Source organism: Panthera leo, chromosome C1 (assembly GCF_018350215.1).
Source record: "Panthera leo isolate Ple1 chromosome C1, P.leo_Ple1_pat1.1, whole genome shotgun sequence".
Taxonomy (NCBI): Eukaryota; Metazoa; Chordata; class Mammalia; order Carnivora; family Felidae; genus Panthera; species Panthera leo.
Window position 1 is genome coordinate 181,920,651 of NC_056686.1, and position 23,797 is coordinate 181,944,447.

The 23,797-nt window shown below is 36.7% G+C and overlaps 1 protein-coding gene across 7 annotated transcripts in view; it reads left to right on the top strand.

Moving 5' to 3' along the window:
• Positions 1 to 23,797, top strand: part of CCDC150 (coiled-coil domain containing 150) — an 87,205-nt gene that overhangs the window by 35,880 nt on the left and 27,528 nt on the right. For all 7 annotated transcript variants that reach the window (XM_042949544.1, XM_042949545.1, XM_042949546.1 and 4 more), the window contains 2 exons: positions 13,402 to 13,515; positions 20,047 to 20,130. In XM_042949544.1, coding sequence (XP_042805478.1) covers positions 13,402 to 13,515; positions 20,047 to 20,130 — 198 coding nt within the window. The remainder of the gene's footprint in view (positions 1 to 13,401; positions 13,516 to 20,046; positions 20,131 to 23,797) is intronic.

Here is a 23,797-nt window from a genome sequence, read left to right on the forward strand (position 1 = left end):
CCTAAAGCCAATTGGGCTTCCTAAGTACCTATTAGCACCTGTCACTTCATCTGTGAGATACTCTTTTCTGTGTTCTAATAAGATAGAATGGCCAGAGACACAATATAATTCTTATTAAAATAAAACAAAAACATAGCATCATTTTGCTTGTCTGATTTCATTTGTCTGAGCATAACCTAAATGTAAGTTCATGGGGCTAAAAGATATTTGTTCATTAGGGAAATTATATCAGGCCAAGTGATCATGCTTATACAGGGTCCTTTTTTTTTTTTTTTTTTTTTTTGCCTAATTTGATATTTTTCAAATGTGTATTCATTGTAAAGCTATGTTTTTCTAAAGTCAGACCTATTAAGTTATAATATGCATAGTGAAATTCACTTTTTTTTTAGTGTACAGTTCTGTGAGTTTTGACAAACACATACAATTATATAACTATCATCACAATGAAAATACAGAACACTTCTATCACCTCAGGGAGGCCCCTCGTGCCTCTTTGTAATCAACCTCTTCTTCCACTTCCATCCCTTGACAACCATGGATCTGCTTTTCTGCTCCTTTGGTTATGCCTTTCCCGGAATATCATAAATGGAATCATACAACATGCAGCATTTTAAGTCTGGCTTCTTTTATTTAGCATAAGGTATCTGAAGTTCATCCATGCTGTCATATGTATCAGTTGTTTGTGTTCGATTATATGGATATACCACAATTTCTTTACCCATTTGAAGGACATTTGAGATGGTAAATTTTGGCAGTTATGAATAAAGCCTGTATAAATATTCAAATATGAACATGTATTTTTATTTCTCTTGGCTACTTAACAGAATTTGGAATTCTAGATCCTATGGTAAATATATGTTTGACATAATAATAAACCATTTGACTGTTTTCCAAAGAATCTGTACTATCTTGCCTTCCCATCATTTTCTCTGCATTCTCACCAGCTCTTGGTATTGTTTGTCCTTTTAGTTTTAGCCATTCTGACTGGCATAGGGGGGTGTATTATTGTGGCTGTAATTTGCATTTCTCTAGTGATTAATAATATTGAGCATCTTTTCCTCTGCTTGTCATCCACAACTTGAAGTGTCTCTTCAAATCTTTTAACCACTTTTAATTCAGTTTTTCTTATTATTTTCTTACTGTTGTTTTTTTTCTAGAGATTGTAAAACAGTCTTGTATGATTCTTATGTAAAAAATTCTTATTCTTGGGGCGCCTGGGTGGCGCAGTCAGTTAAGCGGCCGACTTCGGTTCAGGTCATGATCTCGTGGTCCGTGAGTTCAAGCCCCACGTCGGGCTCTGTGCTTACAGCTCAGAGCCTGGAGCCTGTTTCAGATTCTGTGTCTCCCTCTCTCTGACCCTCCCCCGTTCATTCTCTGTCTCTCTCTGTCTCAAAAATAAATAAATGTTAAAAAAAAAAAATTTCTTATTCTTTGTATATGTACAAATCTTATATGTGCTTTACATATTTTTCTTCCACTTTATGCCTTATTTTTTCGTGCTCTTTCAAAGAACAGAAGTTTTACATTTTGATGAAATCCAACTTATGAATTTTTAAATTTTTGGATCATATTTTTTGTGTCATACTTTTAATTTTGGATCATATCTAAGAAGTTTTTGCCTGACCTAAGGTCACAAAGATTTTCTTTTTTGCTCTCTAGACGTTTATAGTTTTGGGTTTTAGATCAGGGCTATGACCCATTTCTAGTTAATTTTGGATATCATAAAAGGTATAGTTCAAGGTTCATTTTATTTTCAGATGGATTGATTGTTCTAATCCTTTGTATTGAGATAATTAGTATATGATAAATTCACCTTCTTAAAATATACAATTGAGTGATTTCTTAGTATATTCACAAGTCTGTGCAAACATCATCATTATCTAATTCTAGAACCTTTTTATCACCAAAACAAAACCTGGTACCCATTAGCATTCACTCTCCATTCTGCCCTGCCCCCAACCCCTGGCAACTATTGTACTTTCTGTCTCTATGAATGTGTTTATTCTCCCATTTCATATAAATAACATAAAATAGTATGTGGCCTTTTGGGTCTTGCCTCTTTACTAGGTATGATGTTTTCAAGGTATGTCCTTGAAATAGTAGTAAATGTCAATATTTCATTCCTTTTAATGACGGAATAATATTACATTGTGTGACTGCACCAAACTTGACTCAGCCATTCATCAGTTGATAGAGATTTGGTTGTTCCCAATTTCTGGCTGTGAAGAATAATGCAGTGAACATTTGCATACAATTTTTGTGTGTGTAAGCATATCTTTAGGAGTAAAACTGGGTCATATGATAACTATCATTTTGAGAAGCTACCAAAGTGTTTTACAAAGTGGCTGCACCATTTTGCAATCTCACCAGCAGTGTATGAAGATTCATATATTTTCACATTTTCACCTACGTTTGTTATTGTCTGCTTTTTAAAAAATTAATATACCCATCCAAGTGGGTATGAAGTATCTCACGGTGTTTTTTTAATTAAGCTGAAATTCACATAATAAAAAATCAAACACTTTAAAGGGAACAATTCAGTAGCTTTATATATATTTGCAATGTTATGTAACCACCACCTCTGTCTAGTTCCAAAACATTTTCATCACCCAGAAGGAAACCCCATACCCAGTAGGTAATCATTTCCCTCTTTCTTCTCGCCCCTGACAGCAACCAATCTGCATTCTGTCTGTATGGATCTGCCTATCTGGATATTTCATGTAAATGTAATCATACGATAAGTGATCTTTTGTGTCTGGCTTCTTAGCATAATATTTTTGAGGTTAATTCATGTTTTTGTACATTTCAGTAATCCATACCCTTTTACTCCCTTTTACAGTTGAGTAATATTCACAGTGTGTGTGTATGATGTATATATACACATACCACAATTTGTTTTGTTGATCTGTTCATCTGTTGATAGACACTTGCATTGTTTGCACCTTTGAGCTGTTGTGATTAGTGCTGCTATAAATGTACATATGTGTTGTGCATGTATTTGTTTGAGATACATAGCAAGGAATGGAATTGCTGGGCCATATGGTAATTTTGTTTTAAGTTTCTGAGGAACCACCAGACTGTTGTCCACAGTGCCAAACTATTTTACATTCCCACCAGCAATGTACAAAGATTCCAATTTCTCCACATCCTTACCAACTTTTTTATTTTTTTGTTTTTTAATAATAGCCATCCTAGTAGTTGTGAAAATGGTACCTTGTTGTGATTTTGATTTGCATTTCCCTAATGACTAACAACTAAAGATGTTGAGCCTCTTTTTATGTGCTTATTGGCCATTTGTATATCTTCTTTGGAGAAATGTCTATTTAGATCAGTTGCCCATTGTAAACTGGGTTGTTTTTTAATTGTTCAGTTGTAGGAGTTCTTTATACATTCTGGATGGTAGCTCCTTATCAGATTTGTGATTTGCAGATATTTTTCTCCCATTCTATGAGTTCTGTTTTTTATTTTTTATTTTTTTTAAGAAAGAGCGCAAGCAGGGGAGAAGGGCAGAGGGACAGAGAGAGAGAGAGAAAGAGAGAGAGGGAAGGAGGGAGGGAAAGAAAGAGAATCTTAAGCAGGCTCCATGCTCAGCCCGGAGCCTGATGCAGGGCCCAATCCCATGACCCTAGGATCATAACCTGAGCCAGAATCAAGAGTTGGATGTTCAACTGACTGAGCCACTCAGGCACCCACTATGGGTTCTGTTTTTAAATTTTTAGATTTTTTGACATTCAGTTTACTTATTTATTTTTTTGGTTGTCTGTGCTTTGATGTTACAAAATCAAAGAAACTGGGAAACTGTTGCCTAATCCAAGATCACAAAGATTAACATTTTTTTATTCTAAGAATTTTACAGTTTTTCATATTACATTTAGGTCTTTGATCCATTTTGAGTTAATTTTATATATGGGTTGAGGTAGAGGTTCAACTTCATTATTTTATCTGTGGATATCCAATTGTCCCAGCACTATTTGTTGCAGAGCTGTTCTTTCTCTTGAATAGTGTTGGCTCCTTAGTCAAAACCCAATTTACCATAGATGTATGAATTTATTTCTGGACTTTCAATTCTGTTACACTGGTTTCTATGTCTTTCCTTATGCCCAAACCACACAGTGTTGATTACTGTAGTTTTGTAGTAAGTGTTGAAATCAAGATGCAAGAGCCTTTTTTTGTTGTTGTTAAGATTATTGTGACAATTCTGGATACTTATATTTCTATATGAGTTTTAGGATCAGCTTTTAATTTTCTGCAAAAAAAGGGCAGCTGAAATTTTGATAGAGTTTGTATTGAATCTGTATCTCAATTAAGGGAGTATTGCAATCAATATATTTTTTTCTTTTTTTTTCTTTTTTTTAAATTTTATTTAATTTTATTTAATTTAATTTTATTTTTTTAATATATGAAATTTATTGTCAAATTGGTTTCCATACAACACCCAGTGCTCATCCCAAAAGGTGCCCTCCTCAATACCCATCACCCACCCTCCCCTCCCTCCCACCCCCCATCAACCCTCAATTTGTTCTCAGTTTTTAACAGTCTCTTATGCTTTGGCTCTCTCCCACTCTAACCTCTTTTTTTTTTTTTTTTTTTCCTTCCCCTCCCCCATGAGTTTCTGTTATGTTTCTCAGGATCCACATAAGAGTGAAACCATATGGTATCTGTCTTTCTCTGTATGGCTTATTTCACTTAGCATCACACTCTCCAGTTCCATCCACGTTGCTACAAAAGGCCATATTTCATTTTTTCTCATTGCCACATAGTATTCCATTGTGTATATAAACCACAATTTCTTTATCCATTCATCAGTTGATGAACATTTAGGCTCTTTCCATAATTTGGCTATTGTTGAGAGTGCTGCTATAAACATTGGGGTACAAGTGCCCCTATGCATCAGTACTCCTGTATCCCTTGGGTAAATTCCTAGCAGTGCTATTGCTGGGTCATAGGGTAGGTCTATTTTTAATTTTCTGAGGAACCTCCACACTGCTTTCCAGAGCGGCTACACCAGTTTGCATTCCCACCAACAGTGCAAGAGGGTTCCCGTTTCTCCACATCCTCTCCAGCATCTATAGTCTCCTGATTTGTTCATTTTGGCCACTCTGACTGGCGTGAGGTGATATCTGAGTGTGGTTTTGATTTGTATTTCCCTGATAAGGAGCGACGTTGAACATCTTTTCATGTGCCTGTTGGCCATCTGGATGTCTTCTTTAGAGAAGTGTCCATTCATGTTTTCTACCCATTTCTTCACTGGGTTATTTGTTTTTCGGGTGTGGAGTTTTGTGAGCTCTTTATAGATTTTGGATACTAGCCCTTTGTCCGATATGTCATTTGCAAATATCTTTTCCCATTCCGTTGGTTGCCTTTTAGTTTTGTTGGTTGTTTCCTTTGCTGTGCAGAAGCTTTTTATCTTCATAAGGTCCCAGCAATTCACTTTTGCTTTTACTTCCCTTGCCTTTGGGGATGTGTCGAGTAAGAGATTGCTATGGCTGAGGTCAGAGAGGTCTTTTCCTGCTTTCTCCTCTAAGGTTTTGATGGTTTCCTGTCTCACATTCAGGTCCTTTATCCATTTTGAGTTTGTTTTTGTGAATGGTGTGAGAAAGTAGTCTAGTTTCAACCTTCTGCATGTTGCTGTCCAGTTCTCCCAGCACCATTTGTTAAAGAGACTGTCTTTTTTCCATTGGATGTTCTTTCCTGCTTTGTCAAAGATGAGTTGGCCATATGTTTGTAACGTTTATTTATTTTTGAGACAGAGAGAGACAGAGCATGAATGGGGGAGGGGCAGAGAGAGGGAGACATAGAATCGGAAGCAGGCTCCAGGCTCTGAGCCATCAGCCCAGAGCCCAATGCGGGGCTCGAACCCACGGAGTGTGAGATCGTGACCTGAGCTGAAGTCGGACGCTTAACCGACTGAGCCACCCAGGCGCCCCTCAATATATTTTTTCTATATAAGAATGTGTCATCTGCAAATAGAGATAGTTTTATTTCTCCCTTTCATATTTTCCTGTCTTTTCTTTCTTTCTTCTTTTTTTTTTCCCCCTTGTGTAATTGCCTTGGATAGAATCTCCAATACAACACTGAATAGAAATGGTGAGAGCAGACAGACATCCTTGTCTTGTTCCTCATCTTGGGAAAGCTTTCAGTCTGTCACCATGAAGTATGATATTAGCTGTGGGCTTTTTCTAAACACCCTTTATCAGGATGAGAAAATTTCCTTCTATTCCTGGTTTGGAGAGTTTTTATCATGAAAGTATGTTGAATTTTGTCAATTGCATATTCTATATCTATCAAGATAATCTTGTAGATTTTGTCCTTTATTACTATGGTATATTACATTGGTTGATTTCAAATATTGAACCAAGTTCTCATTTGGGGGATGAATTTTACTTGCTCATGATGTATAATCCTTTTATGTTGTTTCATTTGGCTTGCTTGTTGAGGATTTTTGAATTGTTATAAACAAGGGATATTGTTCTCTAGTTTTCTTGTGATGACTTTGGGTTTAGTATCCAGGCAATACTGGTCTCTTAAAATGATTTGGTAAGTGTTCCCACCCCTTCTATTTTTGGGAAGAGTTTTTGAGGCACTGGTGCTAATTCATCTTTAAATGTTTTATAAAATTCACCAGAAGCCATCTGGTTCTAGGTTTTTCTTTGTGGGGAATTTTTTGTTTTATTTGTTTTTAATTATTATTATTATTGATTCAATGACTTGTTAGAGATCTATTCACAATTCCCACTTATTTTTTTAGTTAATTTCAATAGTTTTGGCCTTTCTAAGAATTTTACCATTTATCTAGGCTGTCTAATATATTGGCATACAATTGTTCATAGTAGCTCCTTTTCTTCATTTCTTTCAGTTCAATATAATGTTCCTTCTTTCATTCCTAACTTTAGTAATTTGGATCTTTCTTTCTCTCTCCTTTTTGCTTTCTTTCTTTTTTTTTTTTTGTTAATACAGTTTAAGGTTTGTCAATTTTGTTCATCTTTTCAAAGAACCAACTTTTGGTTTTACTGACTGTCTCTTATTTTTCTATTCTCTTGTTTCTGCTTTAATCCTCATTATTTTCTTCCTTCTGGTTGCTTGGGTTTAATTTGCTCTTTCTAGTTTTTTTAAGATAGCAGCTTAGGGGGCGCCTGGGTGGCTTAGTCGGTTAAGCGTCCGACTTTGGCTCAGGTCATGATCTCGCGGTCCGTGAGTTCGAGCCCCGCGTCAGGCTCTGTGCTGACCACTCAGAGCCTGGAGCCTGTTTCAGATTCTGTGTCTCCCTCTCTCTCTGACCCTCCCCTGTTCATGCTCTGTCTCTCTCTGTCTCAAAAATAAATAAACGTTAAAAAAAAAATTAAAAAAAAAATAAGATAGCAGCTTAGGTTGTTGGTTTATTTTTTTCTTTTTTAACATAGTTTTCTACAGCTATAAATTTCCCTTTAAGCGCTGCTTTAGCTGCATACCGTACATTTTGTCGTGTTTTCATTTTCATTCATCCCAAAGTATTAACTACTTTTGTGATTTGATTTTTGGCTAATTGGTTATTTACAAGTTTTTTGTTTAATTTTCTCATATATGTGACTTTCCCAAATTTCCTTCTTCTATTAATCTCTAATTTTATTTCATTATGGTTGGAGAACACACTTTATATAATTCCAGTCCTTTCAGATTTATTGAGAGTTGTCCTGTGGCCTAACATGGTACATTGTGGAGAATGTTGCAATTGCAATTGAGAAAAATACTCAAAAATTGAGTATTCTGCTATTGTTGGGAAGAGTGTTCTATAGATGTCCAGTTGCTTTATAGTGTTGTTAAAGTCATCTGTCTCCTCTATGATCTTCTAATTGTTCTGTTCATTATTGAAAGTGGGATATTGAAGTCGCCAGCTATGTTGAATCATTTATTTCTCTCTTCACTTCTATTAGTTTTTGCTTCATTTGTATTGGGACTCTGTTGTTGTTAGAGGCATATATATTTATAAATGTTATATCTTGATGGACTGACCATTTTTTCAATATATAATATCTCTCTTAGGCTCTTAGACCCAATTCTAACACAGCAGGGGTGCCCCCCCACCCCACAACACTGAGCAGTTTTTGGATACCAGCAGGGTGTCTGAGAATTCAACTCAATTCTTACAGTGTCTACCCAGAGATAGCATTAGATTTCACAGATTATGGGTTCAGTCCTACAAGACTTCTCCCACCCCTGACCTCCCACTTCAGATGCCACTCATGAGCTCCAGGCTCTTGTGCTTCGGACCTATTGACTATAGATTGGAGGTTCCAACAACCTTCTCCTTAGATTCTTTTAATTTGCAAGAGTGGCTTACAGTATTCGGGGAAACGTGCTTACTAGTTTATTAAAGGATATGATAAATGATACAAATCAACAGCCAGATGAAGAAATACATAGGGTGAGGTATGGAAAAAGGACAACAAGTTTCTATGCCCTCTCTAGGCATACCACTCTCTCCAATTTCCATGTATTCACCAACTCAGGAGCTCTTGGAACCCAGTCCTTTGGGGGTTTCATAGAGGCTTCACTGCACAGTTATGATTGACTAGGTCATTGGCCATTGGATGATTCATTCTTCAGCCCTCTTTCCTCCCTGGAGGTTAGGGACGAGGACTGAAAGGTCCAACCCCCTAATCACTTGGTTGGTCCTCCTGGCAATCAGCCCCCACCCTTGGGTGGGGTTCAAAAGTTTCCTTCTTTATTAACAGGACACCCATTTCACCATTATGGCTCTGAAATGTTTTCAGGGAACTGTGGATGAAGACCACATATATCTGAGAAATGTATTTTGGTCACCTGAAAGACCAAACATATTTCTTTTTTTTAATTTTTTTAATTTTTTTCAAACATATTTCTTATAAACCATTATATTATACTAGTCTTCTTTGTCTCACACATTTTTTGTCTTAATGTAGTTTTGTCTGATGTTAATATAGCTCCTTCAGCTCTTTTCAGGTTATTGTTTACATGATATACCTTTTTCCATTGTTTTACTTTCAACCCATTTGTGTCTTTGAATCTAAAGTGTGTCTCTTATAAATAGCATACAGTTGGATCTTTTAAAAAATGCATTCTGCCTATCTCTGCTTTTTTTGGTGGAGTGTTTAATCTTTTTATATTTAACATAATTACTGATAAGATAGGATTTACATTTGCTACTTTACTCTTTGTTTTTTATGTCTTATATGCTTTTTGTTCCTGTCTCCATTACTGTCTTTTTCTGTGTTAAGTAGATATTTCTGGTGCACTATTTTAATTCTCTTATTCTTTCTTTTACTGTATATTTTTGCATTATGGGTAACCAAGAAAGTTACAAACAAAAAAATACGTATACAAACACCTTTTAGGGGTGTCTGGGTGGCTCAGTCAGTTAAGCGCCTAACTTGATTTCAGCCCAGGTCATGATGTCACGGTTCATGAGATCAAGCCCTGTGTCAGGCTCTGCACTGACAGCGCAGAGTCTACTTGGGATTCTCTCTCTCCCTTTCTCTCTCAAAATAAATAAACATTTAAAAACCAAAACAAGAAAACACTCTTTTATATATACCTATATTGCTACCTTTATTGTAGCAGCTGTACGATTTATTTCTTTATGTGAATTTCAGTTATTATCTAATCCCTTTTTATTTCAACTTGAAGAACTCTCTCTCGTGTTTCTTCTAGGACATTTTTTTCTAGCCCCATAGCCCACCACAGAGTGGACCCTGGTCCAGACCTACACAGTTTTCATTGAGATTAAAGAGAATTGAGCAATCTCTATCAAAATAACACCAGCATTGTTCACAGAGCTAGAAAAGAACAATCCTAAAGTGTGTACGGAACCAGAAAAGACCCCAAATGGCCAAAGTAAATCTTGAAAAAGAAAACCAAAGCTGGAGGCATCACAATCCCGGACTTCAAGCTGTATTACAAAGCTATAATCATCAAGACAGTATGGTACTGGCACAAAAACAGACACTCAGTGGAACAGAATAGAGAACCTAGAAATGTGCCCACAAACATATAGCTGACTAATCTTTGACCACGCAGGAAAGAATATCTTCAGAAAATGGTACTGGGAAAATGGACAGTGACATGCCAAAAAATGAACCTGGACCACTTTCTTATACCATACACAAAAATACACTCAAAATGGTTGAAAGACCTGAACATAAGACAGGAAGCCATGAAAATCTTAGAGGAGAAAGCAGGCAAAAACCTCTTTGAACTTGGCTGCAGCAACCTCTTACTTAACAGATCTCTGGAGGCCAGGGAAACAAAAGCAAAAATGAACTATTGGGGCTTCATCAAAATAAAAGTTTCTGCACAGTGAAGGAAACAATCAGCAAAACTAAAAGGCAACTGATGGAATGGGAGAATATATTTGCAAGTGACTTATCAGATAAAGGGTTAGTATCCAAAATCTATAGAGAACTTACCAAATTCAACACCTCAAAAACAAATAATCCAGTGAAGAAATGGGCAAAAGACATGAATAGACACTTCTCCAAAGAAGACATCCAAATGGCCAACCGACACCTGAAAAAATGCTCAACATCACTCATCATCAGGGAAGTACAAATCAAAACCACACTGAGATACCACCTCATACCTGTCAGAGTAACTAACTTTAACAACTCAGGCAACAACAGATGTTGGCAAAGATGCAAAGAAAGAGGATCTCTTTTGCACTGCTGGTGGGAATGTAAACTGGTGCAGCCACTCTGGAACATAGTATGGGGGTCCCTCAAAAAATTAAAAATAGAACTACCCTACGACCCAGCAATTGCACTACTAGGTATTTATCCATGGGATACAGTTGTGCTGTTTCAGAGGGACACATGCACCCCCATGTTTATAGCAGCACTATCAACAATAGCGAAAGTATGGAAAGAGCCCAAATGTCCATCGATGGATAAATGGATAAAGAAGATGTGGTATATATATATACAATGGAGTATTACTTGGCAATCAAAAAGAACGAAATCTTGCCATTTGCAACTACATGGATTGAACTGGAGGGTATTATGCTAAGTGAAATTAGCCAGAGAAAGACAAAAATCATATGACTTCATTCATATGAGGACTTTAAGAGAAAAAACAGATGAACATAAGGGAAGGGAAACAAAAATAATATAAAAACAGGGAGGAGGACAAAACAGAAGAGACTCATAAATATGGAGAACAAACTGAGGGTTACTGGAGGGATTGTGAGAGGGAGGATGGGCTAAATGGGTAAGGGGCACTAAGGAATCTAATCCTGAAATCATTGTACCATATGCTAACTAATTTGGATGTAAATATTAAAAAATAAAAAATAAAATTAAAAAAAAATAGAACTACCCTGCAACCCAGCAATTGCACTACTAGATATTTAACCAAGGGTACAGGTGTGCTGTTTTGAAGGGGCACATGCACCTGATGTTTATAGCAGTGGTATCGACAATAGCCAAAGTATGGAAAGAACCCAGATGTCCATCGATGGATGAATGGATAAAGAAGATGTGCTATGTGTACACAATGGAGTATTACTCAGCAATCAAAAAGAATGAAATCTTGCCACTTGCAACTACGTGGATGAAACTATGCTAAGCGAAATTAGAGAAAGACAAACATACGATATCACTCATATGAGGAATTTAAGATACAAAGCCGATGAACATAAGGGAAGGGAAGCAAAAATAATATAAAAACAGGGAGGGAGACAAAACATAAAAGACTCTTAATTATAGAGAACAAACAGGGTTGCTCGAGAGGTTTGGGAGGGGAGTTGGGCTAAATGGGTAAGGGGCATTAAAGAATCTACTTCTGAAATCATTGTTGCACTATATGCTAACTAACTTGGATATAAATTAAAAAACAAATGAATTACAAGAAAAAAGAATTGACATTTTAGCAATATTGAATCTCATACATGAACATGACATATCTCTCCATTTTATTTAGGTTTTTAATTTCTCTTATCAGTATTTTGTTTTGAGCATATTAAACATTGGACATATTTTAGATTTGTACCAAATAATTTCATGGGTTTTGGTACTATTACAAATGGTACACTTTTAAGAAATATCAATTTCCAATTGTTTGTTGCTAGTATATAAAAATACAATAGAGTTGCATCCTCATATCCTTCAACCTTACTGAAGTCACTTATTCTAGTATCTTTTTTGTAAATTTTTTGGGATTTCCTATGTAGGCAATCATATTTGTTATAAGTAGAGATTTTTATTTCTCCATTTCCAATCTCTATGCCTTCTATACTTTTTCTTACCTTATTGCTGATAAGGTGCAGATATCCTTGCTTTTTTCCCAGTGTTACAGAGAAACATTCAGGTCTTTCACTTTTAAGATATTAATTGTAGGGGCTCCTGGGTGGCTCAGTCAGATGGGCATCTGACTTTGGCTCAGGTCATGATCTTACAGCTCGTGAGCTCAAGCCCCGTGTCCAGCTCTGTGCTGGCGGCTTGGCGCCTGCTTTGGATTCTGTGTCTCCCTCTTTTCTGCCCCTCCCATGCTCACACTTTGTCTCTCTCTCTCGGTCTCTCTCTCTCTCCCCTTCAAAAATTAAATAAACATTAAAAAAATTTTAATAAATGATATTAATTGTAGGTGTTTTATAGATACACTTGATCAGGTAGAGATGGTTCCCTTTCCAGATTGCTGAGTTTTTATCATAAATGTTGAATTTTGTGAAATGCTTTTTCTGCATCTATATAAATTGCCATTATAGTTTTTCTTCTATATATTATAGTCTACTAATTAATTTCGGGTGTTCAACAAGGTTTGTATTACTGGGATAAACTTGGTCCTGGTTTGTTATCCTTTTTATATATTGTAGGATTCATTTTACTAGTATTTTTGAGGAGGCCTTCTGCATTTGTATTCATTAGCTTAAATTAATATTTAAGTAAATATCAAGTACCAGAAGGACTTCTACTTCTAGTATATGTGAATTAGGTAATTTGTCACAATCCTCCTTCTGAAGACTAGAAAAGCTGAAAAAATGTAAAAGAAAAGGAAAAAAAGTTTAAAAGAATTCTCAGAGCTGTCAGACTACAAATCCCTGCATTTAGACACAGGATAACATGTTCATACAATAACTGCTATCTTACAATTACAAATGTCATTTAAAAAAATTTTTTAAATGTTTGCTTATTTTTGAGAGAGACAGAGCTTGAGCAGGGGAGGGGCAGAGAGAGAGGGAGACACAGAATCCAAAGCAGGCACCAGGCTCTGAGCTGTCAGCAAAGAGCCTGACGCGGGGCTCAAACCCACGGACCGCGAGATCATGACCTGAGCCGATGTCAGACACCCAACCAACTGAGCCACCCAGGCTCCCCACAAATGTCATTTTAAAAGCAAGATAATGCTTTTGGATCTGGCATAAATAGATTTCTTTTCTCCTTTTGTGTTTCAAAGGTAGACATAAATACATTGACCCACAACCTACAGACTCTAGAGGAAAAGAATAAGCACCTGTCAGAACAAATGGCTTCCCTAGAACTTCAGCAAGTCCCTTCTGATTACAATGAGGTGGGTATATAAAGGTCAGTCTAAATTAGGAATTAATGACTAGTGTGTTTTAAAAAATCAGAAGTTAGGGGCGCCTGGGTGGCTCAGTCGGTTAAGCGGCCGACTTCGGCTCAGGTCATGATCTCGCGGTCTGTGAGTTTGAGCCCCGCATCGGGCTCTGTGCTGACAGCTCAGAGCCTGGAGCCTGTTTCAGATTCTGTGCCTCCCTCTCTCTGACCCTCCCCTGTTCTTGCTCTGTCTCTCCCTGTCTCAAAAATAAATAAAACGTTAAAAAAAAAAATTTAAAATAAAAAATCAGAAGTTAGGAGATGGATTTTCTTCATTTGTGTTTTAATAATTATCATTTAGTCCTGAATAACTTGGGCTGACTATGGCAGAGAGCCCTACAAGTGCTCAAACAGTAAAAGATTAATAAAACAAGAATTTAAGGCAGCTAATAAACATCTGCCTCCACAGATGATCTATAATACTGAAAAGCATGAATATTTCTAATGTTTTAAAATACTTCCTATTCCATAAATTATGAGGCAGAAGGCTGTATTTTTCTTTTGCTTTTTTGACATTTCCATTAGGCAATCAGTAATAAGTACGATTTCTAAAAGCTGTTTGACACAGTCAGTGCAATACAAATAAATGGTAGAGTTTAGACCATCTCTAAGTGGAGGATATTTAAAGAGATTCTCATTCTGTTAAGCAGCTAGTAAGTTTCCTGTGTGCTTTTGAGTACTTGAAAAAGAATTAGTTACTGCTTCTATAACATGCAAATCACCTTTGAAAACTGCATAGAAGACCCTGGTGTGAGTCTGTCTTGATCTGAGTTAAATTCTTTCAGACTCTGTCATAAGCTGCACATTACTTCAATTGTGAAATCCTAGAGAATAATCTAATACATTTTCATGGCCTTAGAGCCAGACGGCCGGCATTTCAATTTTGGCTATGACCTCGAGTATGAGCCTTAACCTCTCTGAGCCTCAGTTTCTTAATCTGTCAAAGTGGGGGAAGTAATACCATTATTAGGAGGTTGTTGGAGGATTTAGTAAGTTAACATTAAAGCATGTAGCAGATAACTAACATTTATTGAATTTTTAGTATTTGAACTGTCCCAGAAAAAAGGCTTTTAAGTTCCTCTTATAGCAACAAGGTGCATTAGCTCTAGCTCCTGGTACTATCTCAGACCAACCCTCCCTTCCCAAGATTAAAGATTTATCCATGTCCTCTGCTTGTTGGCCATGTATCAGCTAGACTTATCAGCCTACTGGCTCCTGGTCTTTCTGGAAGACTACATCTCAGTCTCTCTGATTCTTTCAGTGCCCCCCTGCCAGTGAGTAGGCCTGTGGCCTTACCCTATTAGTGACTTTGACAGATCCTGCTAATGATTTTGTCAGTGTTGATTCTTGCTTTCTCACCACACCTCTTAAGGTCTCCCAATGATAAACCACACCTCAGGTCCAGCTTGTAGTTCTGTCTCCACATAGAATTTTCTCTGACCAGGCCTGCCTGGAAGTCCTCCAGTTGGCTGTATGAGTCTTGAGAAATGAGGTTGAGATGTCAGTATTTGTTTGGTTTTTAATCTCAGCAATATCATTAAACTTATCACCGTTCAGTGCTGGCAGTGTATGTTTGTTCTTTGGGAATTCACACTTGAAATTCTCAATACGAGTTACCTTTCTAGTATAATCTGTTACTGGTTTTTGGAGATATGCTTATGAGTGTATGTTGTGTAGGCCACACCACAGATTTGAAGTTAGACCTGGTTTCGACCCTCAAGGTTCCATTTACTGTGTGGCCTGGGCAGGGCTTAAACCCTATGGCCCTTGGGGCTAAGGAGATCTCCCTTAATCACAGCACACTGTGTCTGCACATATCAAAATGGTAGCTTTGTGAATTAGAAATTGACCTGTTGATGCATCTGCCTTCACTGTCTTCTAATGCAAGAGCCATAGTTACTCATCTTTACACTCCCTTGCCTAGCATAGCACCTAATACATAATAGGTATTTAAAAATTTTTTTTTAGTTTTTTAATGTTTATTTATTCTTGAAGGAGAGAGACAGAATGAGAGTGGGGGAGGAGCAGAGAGAGAGGAGACACAGAATTCTAAGCAGGCTCCAGGCTCTGAACTGTCAGCACAATCTGTGAGATCATGACTTGAGTGAAGTCAGTCGCCCAACCGACTGAACCACCCAGGCACTCCCATAATAGGTATTTTAGAAAGATTTAGTAGAACACAAGGAGGGTCACGTCTGTCTTACCAGTGCATGAGAATTAAATATCATATTGTGCGTAAAGTACCCATCACAGTGCCTAGCATACTTAATACATGTATAAACATTATTCTCTTCTTCACACCAATTTTGGGCTTATTTTTATTATTTCAGCCTTTAATGATGGTATAATTTAAGTCTATTACTATAGTCAGTTATGCAGGGAACCACAGTGAGAAATGATCCAAATGGATTTTTTTTTTTAAGCTGAGTGCATAGCCCGACATGGGGCTCAATCCCACGAACTGTGAGATCATGACCTGATTTGAAAGCAAGAGTCTGATGGAGCCACCCGGGTGCCCCTTCTTTTGGATTTGAAACATACATTTTCAAACAGTAGCACTAGACAGAAGTATAGTTCCCTATGCAACCAGGACTTCAATGATTTGAAATTAAACCGTGAATTAAATGTAGTATTTCTTACAACTAGGATGACATTCAGTGCACACTCATGTAGGTGTCCAAGTTGGCTCAGTTTGCTGTGGCCCATGCAAACCAGTTGTTAAATATTTTGAATAAAATCCCTGCATACAGGGGTGCCTGTCTTAGTAGAGCATGCAACTCAATCTCAAGGTTGTGAGTTTGAACCCTCACTTTGGGTGTGGAAATTACTTAAAAATAAAATCTTCAAAAAACTCCCTGCTTACAATCTGCTCATAAAATAGCTTTATCAAGATGCTAGTATCTTTTGGTTTCATGTATTCCTCTAATAGCCTTCTAACTTTCACAGCTCATCTTAATTTTAAAAATGATTTTAGAAATCATTTTGTGGCTTACAATTGATCCTTGTCAACCTACCTTTTATTTCTTAAGATAATTTTATGTTTGCTTCCTGCTTTTCCAAGGAGTGATATCTTTGTATATCAGTTAAAATGCATATTCTAACAATTAGCATTTTTCTTGGTATTCTAATTCTCAAGTGATTCTCCAATTTCTCTTTTGCTTGCATATTAATGGTCTTTTTAGTATATTGCCAAGATTTTTTATGCAAAGGTTAATCTCTGGCCTTCCACAACTCGGAATCTGAGATATTCACTCATTTAAGTGCTCCCTAATTTCTGGTCTTCCGTTGATTCTCTTAAATATAAGCCCTATTTAAATAATCTGGACACAATAATTTAAACTACTGCTTTAACATCTGCTTTCCCTTAGCAACTGGAACAACTGGAACAATTTCTTTTCTGTTTGTTGTGAATTTAAATAAGTGACCTTGTGTCAAATATCACATTTTGATTTTGCTTAGACAGTTTACACTATCACTGCGTTAACATTCTCTTAGGTGATCAACAAAGAGGAAATCATTTTTAAAGTATATTTAAAAGATTAATGGAATTTCTTTATGCCTTTGCCTAAAAGAGGGAACTTTGTTGAGGTAAAAAGTGCCATTATTTAAAAAATTCCTGGACATCTTTTATAAGAGACCCAGATCATTTAAGTTACTGCGAAAAAAAAAAAGACTTCATATTCCAAGAAGACAAGCAAAGTTATCTTTGAGTGTTTGTTATAGCTAGCATATTTTAGGTGTAAATCTAGCTCTTGGTATTTTATATTGCACTTTATAGCACATGGGGCACCTCAATTTATAGAACTTAGAACTGAATTTTAAATACCTATGCTTTTGTGGTTATGGTATAGTTTTGTTTTTGTAATATCATTGGCCATCCTTGTTTATTTTGCTGAAGACTTGGTCAGAACATTATCCCAAATGTTGTGTCCATGGAATGTTTTTACCTCATAGTTTCCAAAATAGAAAGTATTGTGGGAAAGGGGGACTGTATGTGTTACACTGACAGAAAATTAATTGATGATTAATTTTATGGTAATATGTTCTAACCTCCTATTTATTGATAACAGTCTATATTTCCGTTAGGTTATTTTGTGTGGTTTTTAAAAAATTTTTTTTAATTAAAAATTTTTTTTATTAAATATAACTTATTGTCAAATTGGCTTTTTAATTTTTTTAATGTTTATTTATTTTTGAGAGAGAGAGGTAGAGTGTGAGTGGGGGAGGGGCAAAGAGCGAGGGGGGACACAGAATTTGAAACAGGCTCCAGGCTCCGCCTTATCAGCACAGAGCCTGATGCAGGGCTCCAGCCCACGAACAGTGAGATCATGACCTGAGCCGATGTCAGACACTTAGTCTGCTGAGCCACCCAGGAGCCCCACCCTTAGTTTATTTTGAAACCAATACTTTATTGACCTGAATGCTTTAAAAAAATAATTTCCTTTGCCTTAGTGGGAACCACATATAGTGATTAAAATTGAAAGTTTAAGAAACAATGTATGAATATGTATAATTATGTATGAAATAAATACTGGTCTGATAGGACAAACACTTAGATGGGCCATAATGGTTAACCCACTGATGCCAAAAATTGGATATAAATTTTTATATTGAATGTGCATAATTGGGGGTGGGTTGTATAGAAGAACTAATCACTCTTTATGGCTTTTCCATAGGTTTTTATCAAGCCTAGAATGTCTAAAATGGCCTAATTCTTCTGGCCAAGGCAACTACCAAAGGGAAAACAATGCTCCAGACTAGTGTACCCTCTTGTAGAACATATGCTATCATGAAAGTATTTTGAACCCAAGAAGAAATGAGTTACATGTTATTACATAGTAATCTAGTTTGGAATGTGTTTTTGCTTTTATTTGGAAAATATTCATAACACTTGAAATAAAGTGCACTACAAAGTGGTAACTAAGGAATAGCTATAACAGTGTTGGAGATGGTGAGAATTATCTCTTGTATAAATTCATATCTCTACATATGTTGACATCTTTATTAACTTGCCTAAAGTTGAACATAAAACAAGTCTAAATTCTTTGGATTTAAATGCTGAAAAGGCCTCCTGGTCTATAGTAATTATGTCAATGTAGGATATTTACCAGCGTTAATAACACTTCCCACTAAAGAGTTACTGCAAATGATCCATAGTGCAGCTTATTGGCCAATGTGATTAAGAATTTGCGTTCTCTTGGGGCACCTGGGTGGCTCAGTTGGTTGAGTGTCCAACTTCAGCTCAGGTCATGATCTCACAGCTCGTGAGTTCGAGCCCTGCGTCAGGCTCTGTGCTGACAGCTTGGAGCCTGGATCCTGCTTCAGATCTCTGTCTCCCTCTCTTTCTGCCCCTAACCCACTCCCATTCTGTCTCTGTCTCTGTCTCTTTCAACAGTAAATAAACATTAAAAAAAAAAAAAAAAGAATTTGCGTTCTCAGTTACATTTGCTTTTGTGTGTATTATTCTTGCAGTTTATTTGTGAAGATGATTTTGACATAAGGCAAATATCAGTATGTCCTGCTGTTAAGATATAACACTGAAATAGATCATGGAAGGTGAAAATTTCCATATTCAATCACTAATATGTAATCACTCCAAATTCAATCACTGGAGTACCAACAAGGACCAAAATTTAATCAAAATGAAACTGTATTTTATACTTATTTTTTCTGAAAAAGTCTGAGGAAAAAGACATATAAAAAATAACTGTCATTATTAAAGGCTGTTTGAATGATAAAATATGTAATTTCTTGAAATATAGAGGCTTCAGTAGTGTTTCTCCAGGATAACACTGTGTAGAGTGCTTGATCAGACAATATTGGAATTTCCAATAAATGTTTCTTTTGTTCAGAGATTTTTTTTTACTCCCTCTTGCATGGTAACTGAAGTGTCTTCTGTCTACACAGTTGTAATGATTTGCAGCTCCTGTTTTCTTAAAGAAATGTGTAATCTTTAAACTGCATATCTGCAACCGCTGATACAACCACCCCACATCTGGGTTGGATTGCAACTACAGGGGCGCCTGTGTGGCTCAGTCTGTTAAGCGTCCAACTCTTGGTTTTGGCTGGCATCATGATCTCACAGTTCATGGAACTAAGCCCCGCATCCCTGCTTGGGATTCTCTCTCTTCCTCTCTTTCTGCCTCTCCCCCGATCATGCCTGCTCATGTGCACGCGCTGTCTCTCTCTCTCTCTCTCTCTCTCTCTCTCTCTCTCTCAAAATAAATAAGTAAACTTAGAATAAGTAAGCAAAAAACTACAAACTCTGGGACATTTAAGGCACTCATACTTTCACTAGCAATCCTTTAATGTTGCATATTACCACTATGATCAGCTATGTAGGGAAAAACTAAGAGGCAGCAAAGACAAATAAATATGAATCCTGGTTTCATCACTGTAGAAATGATAAGAGTATAAATGCTTGTTCAGAAAATGGTTGTTCCTTTCTCTGCCAAGGTACTGATACCTGTGTTTGCTTTCCCAGCTGGCTCAACAGCAGGTGGAAAAGGTCTTGGGAAGAATTACTGAGAGTAAAAATAAACTGGCCTATGAAAAGGGAAAACTCCAGGTATGAGATTTTATTTTCTGATTTGTGTTGTCTAATTTTTTAATGCCAATTATCAAGCTAAATATAATAAATGATGGATTTTGAGAGGACCTAGCTCTACTAATTCTCTAACTTTGGACAAGTTTTTGAACCCTCCTAAGTCTGTTGCCTCATTAAGTAAAATCAGGTGATTGCTGTTCACATATCTGTAATATAATACTGAAACTAAAATTGTGAAACCAGATCCCATTCTGTAGCTATTGAAAGTTGTATTATGATTGTTTTGTGCATGGCCACTCACTAAGAATGTTAGAGAGCTCATGCTCTCTTTTTTGCTGAATTTTTATAGCATTCTTAAAAAGAAATAACCCTGGATATTGGGACTCAAAGGCAATAGACTTGAGTGACTGGGATGATACTATTATTTTGGTTCCTGTGTGTTTTATCTCTATAGTACCTACAGAGCAGGAAGCTGGCCACTGATACCCAACTCCAGTGGAAATGCTAAATGAAATCTAAATCAGTGGTTCACAGCCTTAGCTACACATCACAAATTGAGGAATTTTTTAAATACCTCATGCAGGGCAGTATATGATAGTCGCCATTTACTTGGAAATGAATCAGAAAAAGAAAAAACACTTTGATGGATAGAGGAAGTTGATAGATGGATTGATATGTGATGAGCAAGTTTAAAAAAATTAATTGTGGGGCGCCTGGGTGGCTCAGTCGGTTGGGCGTCTGACTTCGGCTCAGGTCATGATCTCACAGTCCATGGGTTCGAGCCCCGCGTCGGGCTCTGTGCTGACCGCTCAGAGCCTGGAGCCTGTTTCAGATTCTGTGTCTCCCTCTCTCTCTGACCCTCCCCCGTTCATGCTCTGTGTCACTCTGTCTCAAAAATAAATAAACATTAAAAAAAAAAATTTTTTTTAAATTAATTGTGGAATTTGGATGGTGAGGGTATGCATATTCACAGTAAAATGAATTTTACTGTATATTTATAAAATGCAAGGGGAAAATTCCCCATGACAAGGCTTGCACCCCAGAGCAATTAGATCAGAATCTCAGGGAGTAGGTCCTAGGCTTCAATACTTTTAAGTTCCCCAGTGATTCCAGTATGCAACCATACATGAGGACCACTGGATTCAATGGTACGAAGTCCAGTTAGGCTTGGCAACCAAAGAGCTGATTTAATTAAGTGATCTCACTAGAGACATGTAAAACGTGTCAATGTTAATCTCATCTCATCTGCTCAAGGAGCTTATAGGGTTAGGAGATGAGATTGGCCCTTATGGCAGGCTATGTGAAAGATGATAAACCATGGTTGTGAAACCGTATGTTGGCCACTAAAAACATAAGGCTATTTGGCCACAATTTGTGTGCTTTTAATTAATATTTTCTAGAGCCAATGATACATTTAAGTATAATATACATTTATACTTGTGTAACCTTGGACGAGTCATAATTTTCTTGAGTTTCATCTTTTTTTAAAAAAATTCAGTTCCTTTAAAATGTTTTTATCAGGGGTACCTGGGTGGCTCAGTTGATTGAGTGTCCAACTCTTGATATTGGCTCATGTCATGATCTCCGGGTCATGGGATCAAGCCCCCACATCAGGCTCCGCACTGAGTGTGAGGCCTGCTGAAAATTCCTCTCTCTCTCTCCCTCTGTCCTTCTCCCCTGCTTGCACGCTCTCTCTCTCTCTCTTTCTCTCTCTCTCCAAAAAAAAATTAAAAAGTTCAATAGTAATTGTGATAATTTAACAGTTGTTTCTTTACTGGTGCATTCAATAACAAGATCTAATGGTGTTCTTATAAACTATTAATTTCAAACTGGTGATAAGCACAAACAGCTTTTCAAGATATTTGCAATAATTATTCTATAATATGAAAATATCTGTGATGTCTATTGGAGACAAAGTAACAGGTTAGACTAATACTACTGTGGTTTATTGCCTACATTTAAAAATTTTTTAGGGGCACCTGGGTGGCTCAGTCAGTTGAGCGTCCGACTTTGGCTCAGGTCATGATCTCATGGTTTGTGAGTTTAAGTGCTGCATTGGGCTCTGTGCTGACAGCTGAGACCCTGGAACCTGCTTCGGATTCTGTGTGTGTCGCTCTCTCTGCTCTTACCCCACTTGCGCGCTCTCTCTCTCTCTCTCTCTCAAAAATAAATAAACATTAAAAATTTTTTAAAAAAAATTTTAATTGAAGTATAGTTGACATTCAATACTATATCATTTTAGATGTTTAACATAATGAATTGGTAATTATATACATTACAAAATGCTTACCCTAAGTGTAGTTACCATATGTCACCATACAAAGTTACTATAACATTATTGGCAATATTCCCAATGCTGTACTTTTAATCCCTGTCACTTATTTGCACGTCTTAATCCCCTTGACCTATTTCACCCTCCTCCCCTCTGACAATCACCAGTTCTCTGTATTTATGAATCTGTTTTTTTTCTTATTTCTATATACTATTTTTAATGGCTCAAGAGTAGGCTATCTTATGAATGCATCTTCTGAACCATTTCTTGCTGTACAGTTATCTAAGAATATATCAAGCACTGTGCCAAGTGACAGTACAAGGAGGCAGGTACTGTAATTATGCCCATTTATACTGCAGTTCCTGAGACTGGCTGATAAGCTAATAATGGAAGTTGCTTGACTTTTAATGACACAGAAAAACCAGATCTCTGAGCGGCAGCACAATTTATTTGCTTCTGTGTTCTTTCCCATGTGAATGTCCTGAATTAGAAATCATGCCAAATAAGACACTCAATACAAAATTTAAAGTGCTTGTAGATGAGAACATCCCATCTAAAAAGTTTCAGGGCATTTTACTGTGTGCCCAGAGGCTGAGTTAGGGCAAATTATCTGAGGAATATTGTAGAATAAGGATATTCTGTTTGCTTGAAGAAAAGCAAATCTCAAAGTCTTCAGAGTTATTCAGCCCATTTTCCATTAGATTCTATGGGTTAACAGCAGCTTGCTTGTTTAAAATGAGAATAATTGTTGCATGAATACTTCACTTTAGAGGCAGTCATTTTAATTCTGAACCTTAAGTGAAAGTCATGATTAACTTTTACTGATGGTTTTAGGGAGCCATAGCACATATTTTATAATGTACACTGTGGAAAAGAGCAATAGAAACAGGCAGAGATAAAAGAAGGATTCTGCTTGATAGAACAAGAGAGATTTCCTGAGACAAAATGTATTTTTATGCAGTCCTTCAAATAAAAATACTAATATTAGCAACCAAAATTTAACAGTTCCTGAAAGTGTGCAGTAACTCCAGCCAAGAAGTGTTTTCCCTCCACAGGTAGGAAACAAGACACAGAGAAAGGAAAAAGTCGATTTAAGTAAAAAATTTTGGATGACATTTTGTCTGATTCAGGGATTCATTACTGATTTGTATGAAAGGGTTGGATATAAAGGGAAGAAAATGTGGGAAAACACAATTTGGAGATTAGTGAGTAAATATTAATGATTTCATTCCCCCAAATGATCATTTTCTTTAAAGAGAAAGCCGTAATTATCTTTCTCAGTTAAAGTATAATTCATCATATAAGAATTTAATTTACTCAGATTTTATAATTCTGTCAGTAAAACACAAGAGTCTGTGTCATCTACTTGCACGTTGACAATTCTCATTATCCATAGCCAAAATGGTTTTTGAATGT